This window comes from Doryrhamphus excisus, linkage group LG9, assembly GCF_037039965.1.
Source record: "Doryrhamphus excisus strain RoL-2023G ecotype Guam linkage group LG9, RoL_Dexc_Guam_v1.1, whole genome shotgun sequence".
Taxonomy (NCBI): Eukaryota; Metazoa; Chordata; class Actinopteri; order Syngnathiformes; family Syngnathidae; genus Doryrhamphus; species Doryrhamphus excisus.
In genome coordinates this window covers 4,509,216-4,529,252 of record NC_136365.1, presented here as the reverse complement: position 1 = coordinate 4,529,252, position 20,037 = coordinate 4,509,216, and the positions used below count along the sequence as shown (strand labels likewise).

The window sequence follows — 20,037 nt, the reverse complement described above, 5'->3', positions numbered from 1 at the left end:
ACACTGCAGAAAGAGGTACAGAATCTGGAAGATCTAGAAAGCATTCTGTGCAAGTGATTGTGTGTAGCTGCTTTAATGGAGTCCGCAACTCAATACCAAGAGCCTAAAATGAGCATATTAGGTCATGTGTGGTCACTTTAACGTCATTTGCTTTATTTTGGGCAACAAACTAGTTTTATGGTGGTTGCATGCCAAGGTTTGAATCTCTTTTGGAACATTTTTGTGTGGAGTTTGCATTCTCTTCTCATGCGTGTATTGGATTTCTGTGGCTTCGTCCTACACCCCAAAAAACATGCACTTTAGTTAAATGGTGTCACAGTTTCATTAAAGAGCCCTTATTTGAGTTTTGATACGTTGTCATGGCAACATACGCAATACTGCAGACTAGTTGCGTCAAGCGTCTCTCTGTTTCTCTCTTTTACAATGCATTACACTTGTAGGTGAGAGTCCCCTTATGAGACAAATGAACCACTCAGTGTGAGCATTGGAGAGGTAGCTACATCTCACTCTTACTTGAGAAGGAGGAAGAGGCGGCAGGGAGGAGATTGTTAGACTAGGAGGAGGAGGGGGATGTGGCTGAAGGAGGGGAACAGACGGGGATGGAGGCTAATAAAGGGGAAGGTCTGCTTTCTACTCCCTGATTTTGCAGCAGGCATGTTGGGGACTGTCTCAAAGATTGAACACCAATGTGAGTATTGGATTTGTTTTGTTGTTTGGTAACAGAGTGATGATATTCTATGAGTGTGTAGTTTTTGCAGTATACTGTTTAGAGTAACTCATGCAGGATGTAGAATACTATTTATATATTATATAAATGAAAATATGCTTTAAAAGCAGCTAAGAACAGGAATGTTGGCGTGGGTGCATGAGTGCAAGAACAGCACATGAGTGACTCCATGCCGCTCATGAACTGCTAAAGTCATTAGAACTTATAGACTGATTTTCTGAAGCATTGAAGCATGAGATGAAGAGAAATGAGATATATAATGAGATATCTAAAAAGTTGCAGGCCACAGGTAGCTGTTGGGTGAGGAGGATAACTTCTTTGAGGAGACTTTGGATGTGAGAGTGCATGGTCTGGTGGAACAGTTGGCAAACCCGGTGGCTTCCACCGCTGAGAAAGGCTGCTTATTGAATTATTTTTTGGGGTTATTTGATTAGCCTTCTGACTCTGAGTGTCCAGCATCGGCAACGTGACCAGCCATTTGACTGATGCAAACTCATCATGATGTAATTCTACATTTGATCAATTTGACTTAAGATTTGCCAGATCAACCCACGTACATTTTCAGACTTAATCACCGAGCGTTTGTATTGACGCTAAGTAAGAAGAGATCCATGCTGACAGTTTAGCGACATGGTCAGTCAATTCACTATCGGAGTGCATTGAAGTGTTTCTTGCGTCATGCATTTATTCACTAATTAATCAAAAAGGTGAACTATCCACCAGGAGTGGGTTCCACCTCTGAAAGGCCGTGCAATGCACATCTGGGAGCTGTAAAATCCCTTCCACAATGCAACCCAGCTTTTGACCAACAACGCCAAGAGGGCAGAGCTTGGGCACACTGGCCATTCTGGCGAAACATACATCAGTGTCCAAAGTGTGGCGAAAAATACATCGGTGTCCAAAGTGTGGCGCAGGGACCATCTATGGAACGTAGCTCATTGCAGAAATAAACAAAACCTAAAGTTGGAAAAAAAAGACCAAAAAGGCATAATGAAACTAGAAAAAGCTAAACTTTTGCTACTAATACTAATACTAATACTTTAAAGGTATACTGTTTTTTCATTATATTATATGTTTAGTTTTTTTATTATCAAGGGACAGCTGGACAGCCCTTTCAAAGACATGTAAAAAAAACAGTAAGCTGTATTATCATTCATTCATTCATCATTTTCTACCGCTTTTTCCTCACGAGGGTCGCGGGGGTGCTGGAGCCTATCCCAGCTGTCTTCGGGAGAGAGACTGGGTACACCCTGGACTGGTCGCCAGCCAATCACAGGGCACATATAGACAAACAACCTATGGACAATTTTGGAGTCGCATGTTTTTGGAATGTGGGAGGAAACCGGAGTACCCGGAGAAAACCCACGCATGCACGGGGAGAACATGCAAACTCCACACAGAGATAGCCGAGGGTGGAATTGAACCTTGGTCTCCTAGCTGTGAGGTCTGCGCGCTAACCACTCGACCACCGTGCCGCCCCTATATTATCATAACTGGTTTATTTTTTTAAATGCTGACAGTAATAAAAGTTTGTTGTCATATTTTTTTTCAATGTACTTTTCTTAAATTTACGTTCAAATATTGTCTCGTCTCGTGAGTTGGCTGTCTCGTGACACCCCAAATAGACGATGCACTGCCATACGTGCACATTCATATACCAAAGGACTGATTCCCGATGTGATAAATGTTTAAGCCTCGGCATTGGTCTTTTGAGTGTTTCTGTTACTGCTCTTGTCTTCTACTAACCTTCTCACTCCTCCTTTCTGGCTCTCGTGGACGCAGAGAGAGGTAAACACATTCCTCCTCCTTCTTCAGCATCCCTACATTGTCTGCGTCATTTATTGTTGTTTCATTTCCTCCTTGTGTTTTTGTCCACCCTCTTTAAAGTCACATATTGTAGACATGTAGGAAATGAAGGCGGCCACTTCTATCCTTTTCTGTCTACGATATGCACACACACATATATATACGTACATATATATATATGTGTACAGAACGAGGAATGCAATAAGGAGGGCATCCCAGAGGAGCTAGACAAGGAATGCTTGTTAACAGGCAGATATGTGTTTCCTTTTACGTCAAGCTCCAAGGAGGTTATTGCAATGTGCATATTCTGTATGTGCTGGAATGTGTTTGTTTCTTCTCATTTTGGGGTCCATCTTGTATCCTTGTCATCATTTATCCCCTCTTTTCAGCGCTGTTAAATTGCCTTCAGGTCCCCTGCTGTCCCCCTGTTCAACTCCTTCTTGCATCACGCTGAGCTATCGATCCCAAGGGTCCATCGACTTGTGTGTTTGTGTGTGTGTGTTTGTGTGTATTTATCAGACAGATAAAGGTCAGCTAATCTCTCATCTGTCTTCAAGTGCTGTCAGTACCACCATAAGTTGCGGATCTTTATGACATGTTAATCCGTTACTTCATACATGTGGAGAAAGGTATTTTGTCAATGTGAATTATTTATCATCCAAAGACATTTTGTAGAATTACACGGTTCCAGCTTCTGCGGAAGGCTGATTACGGTTCCCAAGGTGAATAAAGTCATTCTTTGATGATTTTGGTATGGAGGAATTTGCACCCAACCCCATGTAACACCTTTACGATGAACTACAACAGAGATTGTGAACAGCAGCTGCATTTTTTTAGATTTGTACTCCATGTTGCTCTAATGCCCTACGTTCCAAATTCCGCTAACGATGGTATTGTCATTTCTCCTTGCAGAGATTTTGCATACGTCGCGCGGGATAAAAACACACGCATCCTAAAATGTCACGTTTTCCGCTGTGACACGCCAGCAAAAGCCATCGCCACCAGCCTCCATGAGATCTGCTCCCGGGTAAGTCATCACCAGAAAACATTCGTATGAATCCATTCAGTGTAATCATAATAATTATTATAATTATAAAATTCAATACACCCTTCACATGTCAAGAAGCATCTTTGTGACAGAATCTTATCAAATTATACCCTTTGACTATTCAAAGTTATATAATGGGTGATGAAATGAGTATGGGTGTACTGTGTATAAATCTGCTAAGACCTTAAGATGGTACTAAAATGTCATTTCCTTGTTCTTTTCTTTTTTTTCCTTTCACTTCCCTCTTTCAGATAATGACTGAACGAAAGAATGCCAAAGCACTGGCAGGAGGCTCTCTCCAGGACAGAATGCAGGCAGGACTAGACCTCCCTTTGCAAGGTAGCATCTTTATTCATCCGCACTCAGCAGCAACCCTTGGTGCAGAATATTACCAAAATAAATCAAAACCAGCATAAAAGTATAAATAACCTGGAACAGGATCATTTATGCAGTTTTACAAAAGTAACACAATAGAGCTGACTTGGTGTGGTTAAATGTACTACACGTTAATCCCTTGTTGACTCCAGACCAAATGTGGCCCGCAGGACACTAGTTTGAGGCCCGAGCAAGTTTGATATGGAAGCTGTATGGTATCATGTACCCAGAAAAAATTATTACGTTTGATTAATGTTCATGTTAAAGGTTAAATAACTGTTCATAGTTATCCTCGCTATCCGTGTGGAAGTGGTAAGTTTTTGGCTTTTTAAGTTTAAAGGAAATAACTTGGAGGCTACTGTTTAGGTCGCTAGCTCTTTAGTTTGCGAGTTAGCATGTGTCTCAAGACCCTGCAGTTGCGCAATTCATTTTCTACCGCTTTTTCCTTACGAGAGTCATGGGGGGTGCTGGAGCCTATCCCAGCTGTCTTCGGGCGAGAGGCGGGGTACACCCTGGACTGGTGGCCATCCAATCACAGGGCACATATAGACAAACAACCATTCACACTCACATTCATACCTATGGACAATTTGGAGTCGCCAATTAGCCTAGCATGTTTTTGGAATGTGGGAGGAAACCGGCGAAAACCCATGCATGCACGGGGAGAACATGCAAACTCCACACAGAGATGGCCGAGGGTGGAATTGAACCCTGGTCAACTAGCTGTGAGGTCTGTGCGCTAACCACTCAACCGCCGTGCCGCCATCATTAATATTACCATTTCCATCATTATAGTTAACGATGGTTTTTTTTTTAATTATTAATTTTACAGACTTCATTGCTTCTCATTGAGTGCTGTATCATTCCATCTGTTGTTTTCTGAAATCCGCAGTATTTGTGCTTTTATTGTCAATTTATTAGCCCACTTTTTTTGTAACATTTACATATCATTTTCTGGATTGCATGTGTCTAATCTTGTGCATTAAAAAAACAAGAACTTGAGACTGTGTCTGGACAGGTGACCAACCCATACATCAGTTTCTTTTTGTTAAGCTTTACGTGAGGTTTTTAGACGTGCTTTTTAGTTTGTGTGTGTCTAGTGTTGTGCATTAAAAAGCAAGGTTTTAGGTCTGGGCTCAAAGCTTCTACCATAATTGGAATACATCTTCTTAATGGCTTATATTTGTAATTTAGTTCAATTAAGTTCAGCCATTATTATGCTTAAAATGATTAATTTAAGCAAAATTTATGTGAGATATATGTAAATATGCATATTTTTTTAACTAATAATTGGCCGTATTCAACCACAAAACCGCGTCATATATTTTTAGAAATATCGTGATAAATTCGAACCACACTGTAGCGAGGGACATGGCTGTATGTTTATTTACTAAATGAAGTGGAATTGTTGAATTGGCAGAATTCCCCACACCAAAGACGGAGTTGGTTCAGAAGTTTCAGGTGCTCTACCTCGGAATGATGCCTGTGGCCAGACCTATCGGTAAGTGATTCAAAATACACACACACACACACACACACACATGATTGTATGTCATGGATATCCCTCCCATCGCAGGCATGGACATACTGAATGGAGCCATAGACAGCTTAGTTAGTTCATCCATCAGAGAAGACTGGACTCCGGTGGCCCTCAATGTGGCTGATGCCACAGTCACCATCAGCAAGGACAAGGTCAGTCACACGTCTTTCATAGACTCTTCATTTTGTACCTCTCAAGGAGTTTTGATTTAGCGGAATTCTCCACCACTGCAAAACACAATAATCATCACATTGTAAAAGTCATGAACATTGTGGATTATGGATTTAAGCTTTAGCGCCCGCAAGCTCATCTGCTCCAGTGATCCGATTTATTAGGACACTGCAATTTTTGTTGATGTATGCATACTGTCATCAAACCCAGGATGAAGAGGAAGTGCTGGTAGAGTGCCGCGTGCGTTTCCTGTCTTTCATGGGCGTGGGACACGACGTGCGTACGTTTGCCTTTGTCATGGACGCCGGCGGCCATCGTTTTGACTGTCATGTGTTCTGGTGTGAGCCCAATGCTGGAAGTGTATCCGAAGCTGTGCAGGCAGCTTGTATGGTGAGTTGTTGCAAGATCACGTTGCATATTTTTCATAGATTTAATAAGTATTAATAAGATGTTTATGATGTGCTTCCTTCGAAACACCCAAAAGATAAGAATGACAGCACATATAAAACTCTCTACAGAGCAGCCAGTTTTTGTGGACTGCCATGTCTCATGCAAATGAGGTCAAATTATTAATTTGACCCCAAAAAAGATGGAAAAAAAACACTGTCACACACAAAACTAAGATGTTTGAGCCTCTTTCATGCAGGACATGAGCATAGGTGGAAAGAATTCAGCTTACCTTAGGAGCAGTGTTGCCCCCCAATAGTATTGCACCCGTCCAAAATTTTGATTTTGACCTGCAATGACGTCAGCCTCCCTCTGGGCTCTGACTCTCTCTGGTGGACAGAGGCAGCATTGCGGCACCATCCACCATATTCTATGCTGCATGTGAAATGGAATAGTAATGAAATAGTTAGCTTAGCATTAGCATATTCATTCATTCATTTTCTACCGCTTTTTCCTCACGAGGGTCGCGGGGGTGCTGGAGCCTATCCCAGCTGTCTTCGGACGAGAGGCTGTCTTTGCCAGCCAATCACAGGGCACATATAGACAAACAACCATTCACACTCACATTCATACCTATGGACAATTTGGAGTCGCCAATTAACCTAGCATGTTTTTGGAATGTGGGAGAAAAAACAGAGTACCTGGTGAAAACCCACGCATGTACGGGGGAGAACATGCAAACTCCACACAGAGATGGCAGAGGGTGGAATTGAACCCTGGCTCTCCTAGCTGTGAGGTCTGTGCGCTAACCACTCGTCCGCCGTGCCGCCCTAGCATTTTCATTTTAAACCCATATTGGCACATGTTTATATATTTCTGGGATATACCTTTTGAGTGTTAAGTTGCTGTGTGATGACACCATGTTATACTATCATATATAGTGGGTTGACAACCTCGTTTTGTCAATTAAAGAGCTGTGCGGTGAACTATTGTGCGCCACAATATGCCATTATATGACGTGGACACGTGGCTTATACACCGGTGCGGATTACACATATAAAAAAAACACCAACACACACACACACATTGGGCTGTGATTTTCATTTCATTTGGTTCTCCCTCTAAAACCCTTTTCCTCAGTTGCGGTACCAGAAATGTTTGGTGGCACGGCCGCTCTCCCAGAAGGCCTGCGGCTCATCCCCGCCCGGCGACTCTGTGTCCCGCCGGGTCTCGACCAGCGTCAAACGAGGCGTCCTGTCCCTCATCGACACCCTCAAACAAAAGCGGCCCGTCACAGAGGCACCGCAGTGACCACCAAGCTCAAAAGCACTACCGACTCCATTGCCGTACCCGAGCAAACTCCCTACTTCCACACGGTCGCCATGGTAACTACACACATCGCTGCAGCCATGAACATTAAAAAAAAACTCCAGAGTCTGACGAAGCCTAAGAGTTGCAGGTTTGGTCGTCAATTTGAACGGGTGGGAGACAGGACGGTGTACATAAGCATCTCGTACCCCCCCCCCCCCCCCCCCTCAGGGCGGGCTGCTCAATGGAGCATGTGCGTGCGTCACCACTCTTATTGCACGTGCTGCAGCATGATGGCACCCATTTTGGCCACGCCCTCTTTCACCCTCCTGCTCTCACACTTTAATGAATAGACTCTAAAATGATGCAGGGAAGCAGCACAAGTGACGCTTGTGAAGGAAGAAAAAATGGAGTCAATACAAATGTGTCCCACTCACATCATCCTGCATGAAACTTTTATAAACAAATGACACGCTAATAGACGCAATATCCGTGCACCGCTGCTGCTTTTAAGACTTCATATCATCAAGCTTTGGCCTGGATGGAATCTTTCCCGGCTCACGTACCCGCCATTTTTGCCAACGTTTGGATGATGACAGATGATAGCCATAATGGAGAAGGACGACACACCAGACTGGGCAGGGTGACATTTTGCTCCCCCACCCTCCTCCTCCTCCTCATCCTGCTGCTTCAACGCCCTGGAGACATCAGCATGCTGCTACTGCTGCTGCAGATGTGTGATCCTCATGCTGGAGGAAGTGCTTCTCAATGGAAGGCCCTCACAGTGTGCTATTACACTTTTTGGTTTTGTTCCAAGAGGAAGGCGTTTTTTGGTTTTTAAGTGGAATACTATGTATGTTGACTGATGCTATGTCCACATGAACACTGGTATTTCTTTCAAAAATCCACCCACATATAAGAGTTTGAAAAAAGTCTGAAGAAGACGTAGAAGGTTCGGTGTTCTGCAAATGAGGAGATATTGATTTTGTTTTGTATTTTTCTTTCCTATACTCCTGTAGGACACTACTAAGGGCCTTTTCTCTCTTCGGTTGCCATTGTTCACTCACTAGCACCATTCAATGTGGACCTCATGACTTAGCCCGCCATAATACTACCAGTTATTGCGCCGCTATTGAAAATATGATTTTAAAAAAACAAGGATTAATTCAGTCTTTTTGCCCTAAAAGCAGGTTTTGAAAAAGGGGGGGTTTACCTCATATTCGGGTCAGTACAGTATATATTTTTCTATGCATATTTACATATTCATATATATATATATCCCCATGCAAATAAACATTTTCAAGAAGACAGTTAAAAAATTTTTTTACCATTTTAAACCATTTAATTTAACCATTTAAAAAAAATTGTTTTTCTACACGCAAAAAACGTTACTATTTTTTTATGTCAAATTCCATTCATTTTGGATCACTGGTGCGGAACATGTTGGCATGAAAATATTAAGAATAAATTGTTAAATGTATTTTTTTTTTTTAATTTTACATTTCTATGGTGCAATACTTTATTCGACATTATTTTCCTTTTCCTCACTTGCTGTGCCTTTTCCAGAAGTGACTTTCTTCACGCTTCTGATTGGCTACAGTGACCTCCGTTCACATTTATAGCGCCAGTGGCGTCTTTGCACGGCAGCCTGCAAATTGTATGTACAGTAAACAGACATTTTATTTTTATTTTCGTACCCACCAAAGACATTTTTTTAAATTGTCAAAATACTTGCGTACATGTGGACATTGCCTCGAGCTAACAGGAAGTTTTCAAGGCTGCTACGGAGGTGTGTCCAGGGTTCTTGTTCACTTGTCTTATGTTTAATACATACTTCTTGTTTTCACATTTCTGTGCTTTATTTCTCACAAGAATCCTAATCTAGCTTATTTTTTCAATATCCATTTTATTACATGAGATGTACCTGTAGTCCGACTGAGATTCTGCAGAGACAGTTCACCCCATCCCCATTATATCATATTGAAATGTGAACACAAATGTGTGTGTGGTCGCCTTGTAAATACGGTAACATTTGCCAATTATCTTTGTCATAAGCTATCTGTTTCTGTTTATTTTGTTGTCTTTTAATTGAAATGCCTTTTTTTTTTTTTTAGATCTCACCAAATGGCCAAAGTGTAACATATAACTTGCTGTAGATACGACAATAGGAGAGCAAATAATGAAATCTGTTTCACAATTAAGTTGACGCTGAATAAGCGATTTATCTATGCATTTTTTTTTTTTATAGCAAGAGTGATTAAAAGACCTTGCATGCCCGGAGATGTTTAAAAAGGACTATGTACTGAACATAAATATTTTTATTTTATTTATTCTATTTTATAATGGTATATACTGATTTTATTCATCATGGTTGGTCAAGTCTTTGGACTTTGTGTCATTGTTTTGGCCTTCACAGCGCTTCAACAGGCTCTGCTTGGCAGACAAAAAAGGTAACAACGACAAAAAATAAAACACTAGGGGGTTCTCCGCTGGAGGAGGAAGAGGACAGCAGAGAGCTTCCTGTGTCTCATAAACAACAATAACAACAACACACTCCATTTACCGCCAATGGATGTGTAGGCTCCTGTTTGCTGCTCACAGATTTGTACACATTATTAATGTAACCAATTGTGAGAATAAACAGCATCTTAAAACTGAATACTTCTGTGTGCAATGAATATTTATTTACTCCATACTTGTATTACTTCACTGGAAGTAGTATCTATTGGGAGGTCCAGTGGTAATGAACCGATTGCAAGACCCCATAAAAAAATGAGAGATTGAGAGTTTGTCTTCCTGTCATTCACAAAGTGTCTTAAAGCAGCGGTCTCAAACACGCGGACACTAGTTTGAGGCCCGCGCCTTGATATGAAAGTTTAATGTTAGAGTGGCCCGTGCAAGTTTGATATAGATGCTGTATGGTATCATGTACCCAGAAAAAATTATTACGTTTGATTAATGTTCATGTTAAAGGTTAAATAAATGTTAATAGTAATCCTCCGTATCTGTGTGGAAGTGGTAAGTTTTTGGCTATTTTAGTTTAAAGGAAATAACTTGAAGGCTACCGTTTAGGTCGCTAGCTCTCTAGTTTGCGAGTTAGCATGTGTCTCAAGACCCTGCAGTTGCGCAATATGTTGTAAATAAAAAGAGTATAAATGTGACTATAGTTGTGTTTTGTCATGTCTACAGGGCTCTAATAATACTTTAATAATGATTTAATAATCTGAAAAAAATTATTTGTTTCCCCACCAACTATATGTGGTTTCTTATGTTTTTATTATTTGCCGTTTTATTATTATTATATTTATTTATTACTGATTGATTGATTTTCTTTATTCTTGATTTGTTTATTTATTTTTCATCTTATTTTGTGCAGAAAAATAAAAAGTAAGATATTTGAGAACAGTGGAATGTTTTATCAGAGCTTTTCTTGTAGAAAATCAGAACCAAAGCACTGAAAAAGTTTGTATATTTTTCTGTTTTTAATAAATGCGTTTTTTTGGGGGGGGAAACCTGATGCGGCCCAGCCTTGCCCAGACCCTAGCTCCAGTGGCCCCCAGGTAAATTGAGTTTGAGACCCCTGTCTTAAAGGGAAACCTATTATGTTCATTTTTCAGCCCTTGGTATTGAGTTGTTGTCTCCTACAGAGCAGCTACACACGGTCACCGGGAGATAGTGTTCTAGTTCTTCCAGAATCTGCACCTATTCAGCTGTATTTCTTTGGATTCCGTGGTTCCCGCTAAAACGGTCTGTTTTAATTTATTCCAACCACAGGCACACCCGCTCTGCTGTGGTTGGTCACACTTTATGAGCAGTATGAACAGTATGAGTTGATAATAAATGGCGATGTATCTGACTTACAGCCACGCCCATATAAGGAAGTCCTCGCCTCTGTGACATCACAAAGGGGCAGTTTGACCACGCCTTTTGAAACCAAGTGTTTTGAGCCATCCCAAAGTTCTTTTAGGACTCACTTCCAAATGCTCAAACCTCATTATCTGAAACTTTGGCATCGTTTAACAAAATCATAATAGGTCCAATAGAAATGTTAGGGTGCCAATTTTAAGAAAATGATCACTCAAGCAGACTCATTCAGCAATATATCCTTTTCACAAATATTGAAAACATGATTTTTACTTGACCTTTATTTTTCAAAAACGGCTATATTATTGCAGCAGTACAGTTTTAAATAATATTCATCCATCCAATTTTCTATACCGCTTATCCTCACTAGGGTCAAGGGTATGCTGGAGCTTATCCCAGCTGTCTTCGGGCGAGAGGCGGGGTACACCCTGGACTGGTCGCCAGCCAATCACAGGTTTTAAATAATAATTGTTACATTTACAAGTACGTGGCTTACAAATAATATGTTTTGTAAAACCTTTTCAATGAAAGTCTACACTTCAAAACTCAAAAAACTGTCATGTTATGATTTACTTTTGTTCATCATTAGCTGATCTGCTGCAGCTGTACTTATTTAATATACTATATACGGTATACTATATACTATATACTATATACTATATACGGTATACTATATACTATATACTCTGAGCATGCTGCAGAGATGCGGTGGTTGGAGTCCGCTGGACGGACATCCCACTCCCACTGCTCAGAGAGCTGCAAGCCTGAGATGAGACCAGCACATCTTCAGATTCTAACGCTTCTGTGGCGGACATCTCCTCCATGTAGCTCCTGACTGGGTCGCCTGGTTTGCTTGTAGTTGGTTGTGTTTTGGTTGCAGGGCGGATGGCGGCGGTGGGCTGCTTTTTAGCAGAGGCAGTGGGAGTCTCCGACTTAGCTGCGGCTAAAAACACGTGATTGAAGGGTTTGGTGGACGATATGAGTTTGAGCGTAAGGCGAGGGATCGTTCGTGCTTTGTTCTTGACTGTTCGCTTCCTGTAATGCGTCTTCTTCTTGTGACTCATTGAAGGATGCTTGGTGACCATCTTGCTTTGCTTTGCTTTGATCTTGCGTTTGCGTCTTTTCTTCCTCTTGCGTTGTCCTCCCTTTTCTTCCTCCTTTTTACCCTTGACTTCTGCTTCACTTTGATCTTTTCCCTGTTCCGAATCCCCCTCCAGATCATTTGTGCTTTTCTCTTTCTTCTCCTTCGGTTGTGCTGGGAAGAGTCCATCCAGGATGCCTTTGGCTGCCGCTCTTGCTAGCACTTCCTGGACCGTTTTTACCTTAGTGGGATCTGCCTTGAAGAGCCATTTGATGTGAGGATACGACACATTATAACACACAGCATCAAGAAATGAGATGTATGGAAGTCATCTTAAACTTGTACATTCAACAGGAAATAGTGTATCCATGAAAAATGAATTTCCGTAAAGTAGGATTTATTTATAAATGGAATAACAACCATTGAGTCTACCTTCTACGTGTATGTCTGCATTGAACTGACATGTTTGTTGTATTTATATTTAAATTGTGTTTTTAATCAGGAGCTTGATATGTATAGTATAGTCAAACAACCTCCCAGCACCTCTGCTCATCTCACTTCTATCCTGCCGTTTACCTGTCGAGACAAGCGGGCCACGAAGCAGCCATTAGTGACCTGTGAAGATCCCAGCCTGAAGAACATAGAAGCTTTTATTGCGTCTTCTGATTGTGTATCATCAGGGAAAATTGGTCCTTTCAACCTGAGGGAGCATCACAGCAACAAGTAGGTACATTTATGAAAAAATAACCAAAAAATAGACCAAATAAAACTTTGATTTGCTTGTTTACAGTTGAGGTTTTTATATACGATACTACTGCTGTTTGTGTGTTTACCTGAATGGCAGTAGTTTGGAGGGTGTGTGTGTTTTTTCCAACACTCTATGCACCAGCTGCTCATTCTCCTCCTTGTATACTGAGCGTGTGCAGTAAAGCACAGTTTCCACCTGTGGGACTTAAGTACAAAAAAAACCCAATACAATTAGCAGATAGAAATATATCACGTAAATAAAACAAATTAAAATAATGATACGCCATAAAATGAAGTGTGTGTGTTTATATACACTCACAGGTTAAGGCGTTGGTCAGTAGTCGTGCTTGCTGAGCTGTCAGTTTGTTTAAGTTACTCTGGGACACGAAACCACGAGACAAGTCTTGAAGCAGATTCCAGTCTGTCGAAAAAAATAGTGTTTTGTTTTTTTTTTCAAATTCTCTTTTCAAATAAAGTGCAATGTTGTCTATTAAACAATGCAATAATCTTCCATTGTCTTGCAGCTTTCTCCAACCACTGTTCCACTGTCTAGACAAACAACCATTCACACTCACATTCATACCTATGGACAATTTGGAGTCGCCAATTAACCTAGCATGTTTTTGGAATGTGGGAGGAAACCGGAGTACCCGTAGAAAACCCACGCATACATGGGGAGAACATGCAAACTTCACACAGAAATGGCAGAGGATGGAATTGAACCATGGTCGCCGAGCTGTCCACTCAAACGCCGTGCAGCCCAGAACCAGGTCGTGTGAAAAATACATTTATGAATAACTACATCAAATCGTATATGAATGCATATCAAAATATGGGACATTATTTTATTCGTAAAGTAATATAGAGTTAGAAATCCCATGTTTAGGTTGTTTTGTTTCTTTATTGTTCGGAGAGCGGCGACCTGTCCGACAGACCTTGAATGCACCATAGTTGTGTGCATGTGCTAACTTTCTCCCACACTACACAGATAGACTACTACAATGTACTTGTTTTTGTATTTTTTTCTTTCACCCCATGTGCTGATACTATGTTGGAATGCATAAAGGTAAGGTTTAATGACATTATTGAATGCTAAAATGCATATTTGTTTGGCGCACCACCTCAAGTTAAGTCATGCTAGCACACTGCCAGTATTATTCGTATCAAACCATGTATTGTATTTTTACAAAATATGCATCTAATTTAACTCAGGCTCGAGTCAAATAGTAATGTAATAAAGTATTAAAAGTAATACGTTGTTAGTTGAACTTACTCTGTCATAGTGTAGCTAGACTGGGCTCAGGAAAGAAGCTAATATGTGTACCTTTTAGAGCCTCAAAGGCCGCCGTAGTCGTGTAAAGGTACATCCGGGGCCACCATGTTAGACAATTGGATTGCTAGCGATACAATTTAGATAACAGATATACATGCTAAAAATCGTTAAACACTAGTGAACTCTTTTTTTAAATAATCGAATAAAAAATTAAAATGTATTGAAAACATTTCCATGACAACGCTCCTACCATGGTATGGCATTCTGGGTCAATATAAGGCATTATTATTACTAAAAAGGTATTTATTATTCTCATTCAGTTAATTGTTAGGTAAATATTAGCTCTGCTCAGCATATATTTCTTTTGCTTATTTTAAAATATATCCTTGTCTGATTGTACTGTGTTTTAGCTGACCTTTTTGAGTTGCTCCAGTGTTTATTTCCAGTTTTCATAACTATTTAATGAGAAGTGTCACACACACCTCCACTTTCACAGTGAATGGTATCCACTGGGTCACTGAGTCCAGAAGATGAGCACTGAGGAAGCACCATGATGACCTTTAAACGCTCAATGGCGGCGTCCCACTGACCCAGACTGAAGAAGGCCTCAGACAGGATGCGCACATCTATAGGGTTCGAGTCTTAAAGCATGAACATCTCCCTTTTTTAAAAATACATTTAACACTTACTTTTTATATCCATTTCTTTCAGTAGCTTGTGCATGTCTTCCAGCTGTGAGGAAGTGTGATCAGCCCCACAAACGAGCACGCCGCCTGAGCGAGCAGCCACCATGATGGCCACGTGGGCCGCAGTCAGGGCTGAGAAAGAGCCCGCCATGAGGACATCAGCATTGTCGAATAATAGGGGGCGTAAGGCACTCACCGCCACGCACACGCTCCTGTCCTGTCATATAAAAGTAATGTAAGTACTAAAACTTAGCCCACTTTCATTCATTTGTATTTAATTCTCTTTTTTGTACAAATTGTACAAACATATTTTGGATTGCTCGGGAACCCAGTCAGTGCAGTAACATTCATTCATTCATTCATTTTCTACCGCTTTTTCCTCACGAGGGTCGCGGGGGTGCTGGAGCCTATCCCAGCTGTCTTCGGGTGAGAGGCGGGGTACACCCTGGACTGGTCGCCAGCCAATCACAGTCGCTAATTAACCTAGCATGTTTTTGGAATGTGGGAGGAAACCGGAGTACCCCGAGAAAACGGGGAGACCATGCAAACTCCACATAGAGATGGCCGAGGGTGGAATTGAACCCTGGTCTCTGTGAGATCTGCGCGCTAACCACTCGACCGCCGTGCCGCCCTAGCATTTTAATTTTAAACCCATATTGGCACATGTTTATATATTTCTGGGGTATACCTTTTGAGTGTTAAGTTGCTGTGTGAGGACACCATGTTATACTATCAAATATAGTGGGTTGACAACCTCGTTGTGTCACTTAAAGAGCTGTGCGGTGAACTTGTGTGCGCCACAATATGCCATTATATGACGTGGACACGTGGCTTATATATTATTAATTAACCTAGCATGTTTTTGGAATGGGGAAATGGGAAGGAATTGGAAGAAACCAGAGTACCTGGAGAAAACCCACACATGCACGGGGAGAACATGCAAACTCCACACACAGAGATGGCCGAGGGTGGAATCGAACCCTGGTCCTCCTAGCTGTGAGGTCTGCGCGCTAACCGCCAGTGCAGTAACATAGGATGCAATATTCACCATGGCACACAGACACCCACACATATTAACCATACCTGAATCATAAGTTTGTGTGTAGCAGTGAGCTGGCTACGCTTCAGTGGTGCATGAAGCTTTTGGGAGAAGATGAGCGTGTCGCAACAGAGGGGGTCTCTGCTGAATGTCGATTCGCTGACGTCAACAACGTTGTCCACCTTGGACAACCCGCTGAGCTCTAACTCCTTACACACTTCCTTCACGCTGTCAAGACAGACATCTTCTAACTAATGTTGATGGAGTGCACTTGTAGCTACGTGTTTTTCATGAAGTTACACCTGCTGCTGAGAGTGTTGACCCATGCATAAAGAGGCAGCAGTCTCGCTATGTGCTGTTTGCTCCTCACAGGTTCTGATAGGATGCCGGAAACACTCTGCAGGCCGTGTTTCACCCTGCTTCGTGCAAGAGAGGCTGCGAGCTTGGTCTTACATCTGCGACACACACACACACACACACACACAGACGTACTCACTGACTATTTATGATACATTAGCGTCACTCCTGTATACATACTTGTGAAGCCTGTTCTCCAGATCTCTCACTTCCTGCTGGGGTTCCTCCTTTTCTATTCCTGAACGCTGACATGGCAAAAACTTTTGCTCCTGGAAATTGCACAGCATCACCATCGCTAGTGGCAGCAGGTCATTGGGCTGTAAATATGGTATATTTCCTGTTAACATTTGTATAACTGTGCTTTTGTCCTTAAGAGTGGGTACTTGCAGCAGACTTTCAAGAGTCTGTCTCAACAGTTTTCCTATTCTGCAGAAGAAATACCCCAAAAGAGAGTTCTGTCTTCTCTTCAGCGTTGCTCAGGTATATTCACCATAACAGCATCACACTTCCATCATCTCCCTCTCTTGTTTACTCGCTTTTTTAAAAGAAGAGGCATTCAAAACGGTTGCTCTAATTTCTCTTGTTTTGGCACAGTATGCTGTACCTTTACTGTGGTTGAGAGCATGTTGCTGATGAGCAATCAGCATAATGATGTAGTTCAGCTTGGAGCTTCGGCTATTGCTGCATCAACTTCTGTGAGAAGTTTGGACTTCCTTCTGGTTCACTGGATTTATGCTCTTCGCATCCTGCTGCATTCCAGCATTTTCGTATTATCTGTCGTTATCTTTCCATCTGGGTGCATTACCTTTTCCTCCACCTTCCATGGTGAAATTATGTAGTTCTTGCTATGGTGTCTCGCCAGCCTTATACCGCCTCTGATCGACCCCTTCTACCCCATGTATACTTCTTGCAAAACATTCATTCATTTTCTACCGCTTTTTCCTCACAAGGGTCGCAGGGGGTGCTGGAGCCTATCCCAGCTGTCTTTGGGCGAGAGGCGGGGTACACCCTGGACTGGTCGCCAGTCACAGGGTTCTTGCAGAACGGCTTTGTAAAAAAAATTAAACTAAAAAAAAAAAAAAAAAGGCTTCGCTACACATCCTAAATTAAAGCCTAGAGCTTTGGACACTACACACTGGACTCAGTGCCCCTACATAATTGATTGCTTTATGTAGGTCCTTACAAGGGGAAAATATTAAAAGCTCTTTGTATGTGCTTCAACACAGCGATAAACAGCAATGTCATTGAAATGTTATTGTTTTTCTAACAGCAGAATATTTGGTCCAGTTAGTATTGGATCTATGTTTAGGTGTGTGTGTTTAATGACTATATCCACTGTGGGACAAACATTGTCTCCATTTTTTTTAGTTCTTTCCCTTTTTGGCATGCTTTGTTGCCACTTTAGTCGTCTTAGACTAATAAGTTGTCAACTTCTTGGCTATGTTTCACTCACTTCTCAAAGCTGTCATTGGACTGTTTTTATGAGCAAGTTTGTTCCTTTGTCCGTGTATGTCATCCCACTGTGTTTTATTGTCTCGTTTATTGACTCCCAGTCAGCTCTCTTCCCTATGCATCATTTGCCAACTACAGCCAAGCCAACTCTTAAGCACAGATGTGAATACAAATGGCCTCTTATCTCCACGCTTCCCTCTGTACAATGCCACCATTTTGTAATGTAGCAGAAGCATATGGCAGAGAACGACTTCAGCTACTTTATGAGGCAGTTAACGGTCGTTAAAAATGTTTGGATTCAGACTGGATTTTTGTCACATGTGGTGGGACTCACAATGTGTTGCGATGCGAGGAAGCGGCTGTCCATCATCATTTCCTCCAGTAAATCTTCGTCTGGTAGGAAAGCAACATTGGAAGACTCTCAATTCCAATACAACAAAAATGCTACAAATCAATTCATTTTACCGTTAAACATAACCCAAGTTAGCTTTGGCGTTTTAAAAATGTTGTTTTTCTTCTTTTTTCTCAAGCCGCTGTGCCTCAACTTCTTTTGTTTAACTTGGTTAGCTGTGCTCGTGAGTTTATAAGCATTACATTTCTCATAATCAATCTTACCTGTAGTGCTTCTGATAATGCAATACTGCAGTATTAATACACTCATACTAACAACAAATACCATGTTTTTGGTGCTTTTTACAGTAATTTCCTGAATGCCTTTTTGAAGTTAGCTATGATGTCACATGCAACCCAGCAATATCAAATTTGCGTACATTTGAGAGTGCTGAAGGCCAGCCGTAAGGCATGTTGCGTCGTTGACTTGTCTCCGCTCTCTGGCAGCGACAGCTTGTCTGTCTTTTTCCCATAATGCACCAACTGATGATTGAGTGGTTTGTCCCTACGTAGATAGTGAAAGATAGCCGCTGCCTGCAGGTAGGTTAGGTCTGATGGAGGTGGGGCATCAGAGATATGGATGGCTAGGGAAAGGATGGGGGAGAAATGAAGTGATAAAATAAGAGATAAGATGTCATGGGATGCCCTCAAATATGAAACAATAAAACCAGTTTTTATATATTACTGCATATATTGTAGAAATTGTAAAGGTGTTGAAATGGTCTTTCCAGGAAACATGTTGGTCATTCCAGTGGTGGGTCTTTTTAATTATCAGGCAAAGTGTCTTATCGTAAATAATGTCTGTAAGTAAAATTTTAGGACCATTCTTTGTGCAATTTACACACATGTTGAGTGACCAAAAAAATCTGCTTTTACATATAACATATATCATACAAAGTACTGTAATATGAGTATTTATAATCTACAATTCTGAGCTGGATCTCACCAGGAGGAAGAATTAGAGAGGTGAAGGTCTCCTTTTCCTCCATAAATTGCTGTGAGATTAATATTCTTGTACTTTTCTTTGTTGCAGGCACCTGGAAGACAAAGGTACAGAGCAACAAGAGCAGATTCCAAAATGCAAAAGGACAACTCACAGTACTGTAAGTAAAGTATTTAATAATGCAAAAAATGGAACAGGGAATACAGCCCAGTACAAATAAGCCAATGAAGCACTACAACCAAATGTAAAAGTGGAAACAGAAGAGAAACTAAAAACTACATGTAAGTCAGGCAGGGTGCTGGTCAAGCAGGAAAATGTGCTTAAAGGAAAAAAAAGTAGTACATGACAGGAGGCTAACAAGATAGCTTAATATGAGTCTTGGAAGGAGGCTCAATGTCTGCAAAAGACAAAAATGAAAGAGAAGTGGGAAAGCTGGAAACACCAAAGGAATGAGAAACAATATCAAACAACAACCAATAGGTGTCACAACACAGCATGACAGTACCCCCGTCCCAGCAAAAATTGGGTACGACGGATTTATAGGTACCACATGGTTTGTCTGGTATCAGGCCAGGTCGAGGGCTCATACTGGCACGCGGGGGCATGATACTGGGCCTGATATCAGACAAACCATGTGATGATCTTATTATCACATACTATTTAATCATGAGCTTATTATCACATACTATTTAATCAAAAGACCATTTTGTTTCCAGAAAATGTTCAGTTTATTACATGTATTATATCTAAACAGTGTAAACACAATAATTGCAAAAATATTTCAACAATAATATTTTATCAACAGTCTTATCTTATCAATGTCTGGCAATTAAAGTTCCATTA

General features: G+C 41.2%; 3 protein-coding genes and 1 long non-coding RNA gene across 14 annotated transcripts in view; 3 read left to right on the top strand and 1 right to left on the bottom strand.

Moving 5' to 3' along the window:
* Positions 1–7,461, top strand: part of apbb2b (amyloid beta (A4) precursor protein-binding, family B, member 2b) — a 48,210-nt gene extending 40,749 nt beyond the window's left edge. The window contains exons 13-18 of one of the 2 annotated variants that reach the window (XM_058046197.2): positions 3,446–3,560; positions 3,833–3,920; positions 5,377–5,457; positions 5,533–5,648; positions 5,878–6,057; positions 7,195–7,461. In XM_058046197.2, coding sequence (XP_057902180.2) covers positions 3,446–3,560; positions 3,833–3,920; positions 5,377–5,457; positions 5,533–5,648; positions 5,878–6,057; positions 7,195–7,365 — 751 coding nt within the window. In that variant the 3' untranslated portion in view covers positions 7,366–7,461. The remainder of the gene's footprint in view (positions 1–3,445; positions 3,561–3,832; positions 3,921–5,376; positions 5,458–5,532; positions 5,649–5,877; positions 6,058–7,194) is intronic. The other variant, XM_058046201.2, reaches the window with a different exon arrangement.
* Positions 7,462–11,883: 4,422 nt separating this feature from the next.
* LOC131101368 (putative methyltransferase NSUN7) lies at positions 11,884–19,276 on the bottom strand. Its single transcript, XM_058046422.2, has 12 exons — positions 19,198–19,276; positions 18,632–18,835; positions 18,196–18,254; positions 16,590–16,726; positions 16,355–16,507; positions 16,097–16,280; positions 15,017–15,230; positions 14,810–14,953; positions 13,374–13,475; positions 13,141–13,258; positions 12,884–13,007; positions 11,884–12,563 (listed from the first exon to the last, which is right to left on the bottom strand). Exons 1-12 carry the CDS (start codon positions 19,238–19,240, stop codon positions 11,904–11,906), a joined length of 2,142 nt encoding a protein of 713 aa, XP_057902405.2. The 5' UTR covers positions 19,241–19,276; the 3' UTR covers positions 11,884–11,903.
* Positions 14,489–15,478, top strand: LOC144899794 (uncharacterized). Its single transcript, XR_013628094.1, has 3 exons — positions 14,489–14,581; positions 14,824–14,960; positions 15,042–15,478. It is a non-coding gene; the product is annotated as an uncharacterized LOC144899794 (long non-coding RNA).
* Positions 19,277–19,301: 25 nt separating the features above from the next.
* The window catches only part of rbm47 (RNA binding motif protein 47), a 41,501-nt gene continuing 40,765 nt past the window's right edge, over positions 19,302–20,037 (top strand). For 4 of the 10 annotated variants that reach the window (XM_078793236.1, XM_078793235.1, XM_078793234.1 and 1 more), the window contains exon 1: positions 19,302–19,354. The gene's annotated coding sequence lies outside the window, so the exon portion shown is untranslated. The remainder of the gene's footprint in view (positions 19,355–20,037) is intronic. The other 6 variants (XM_078793240.1, XM_078793239.1, XM_078793238.1 and 3 more) reach the window with 3 other exon arrangements.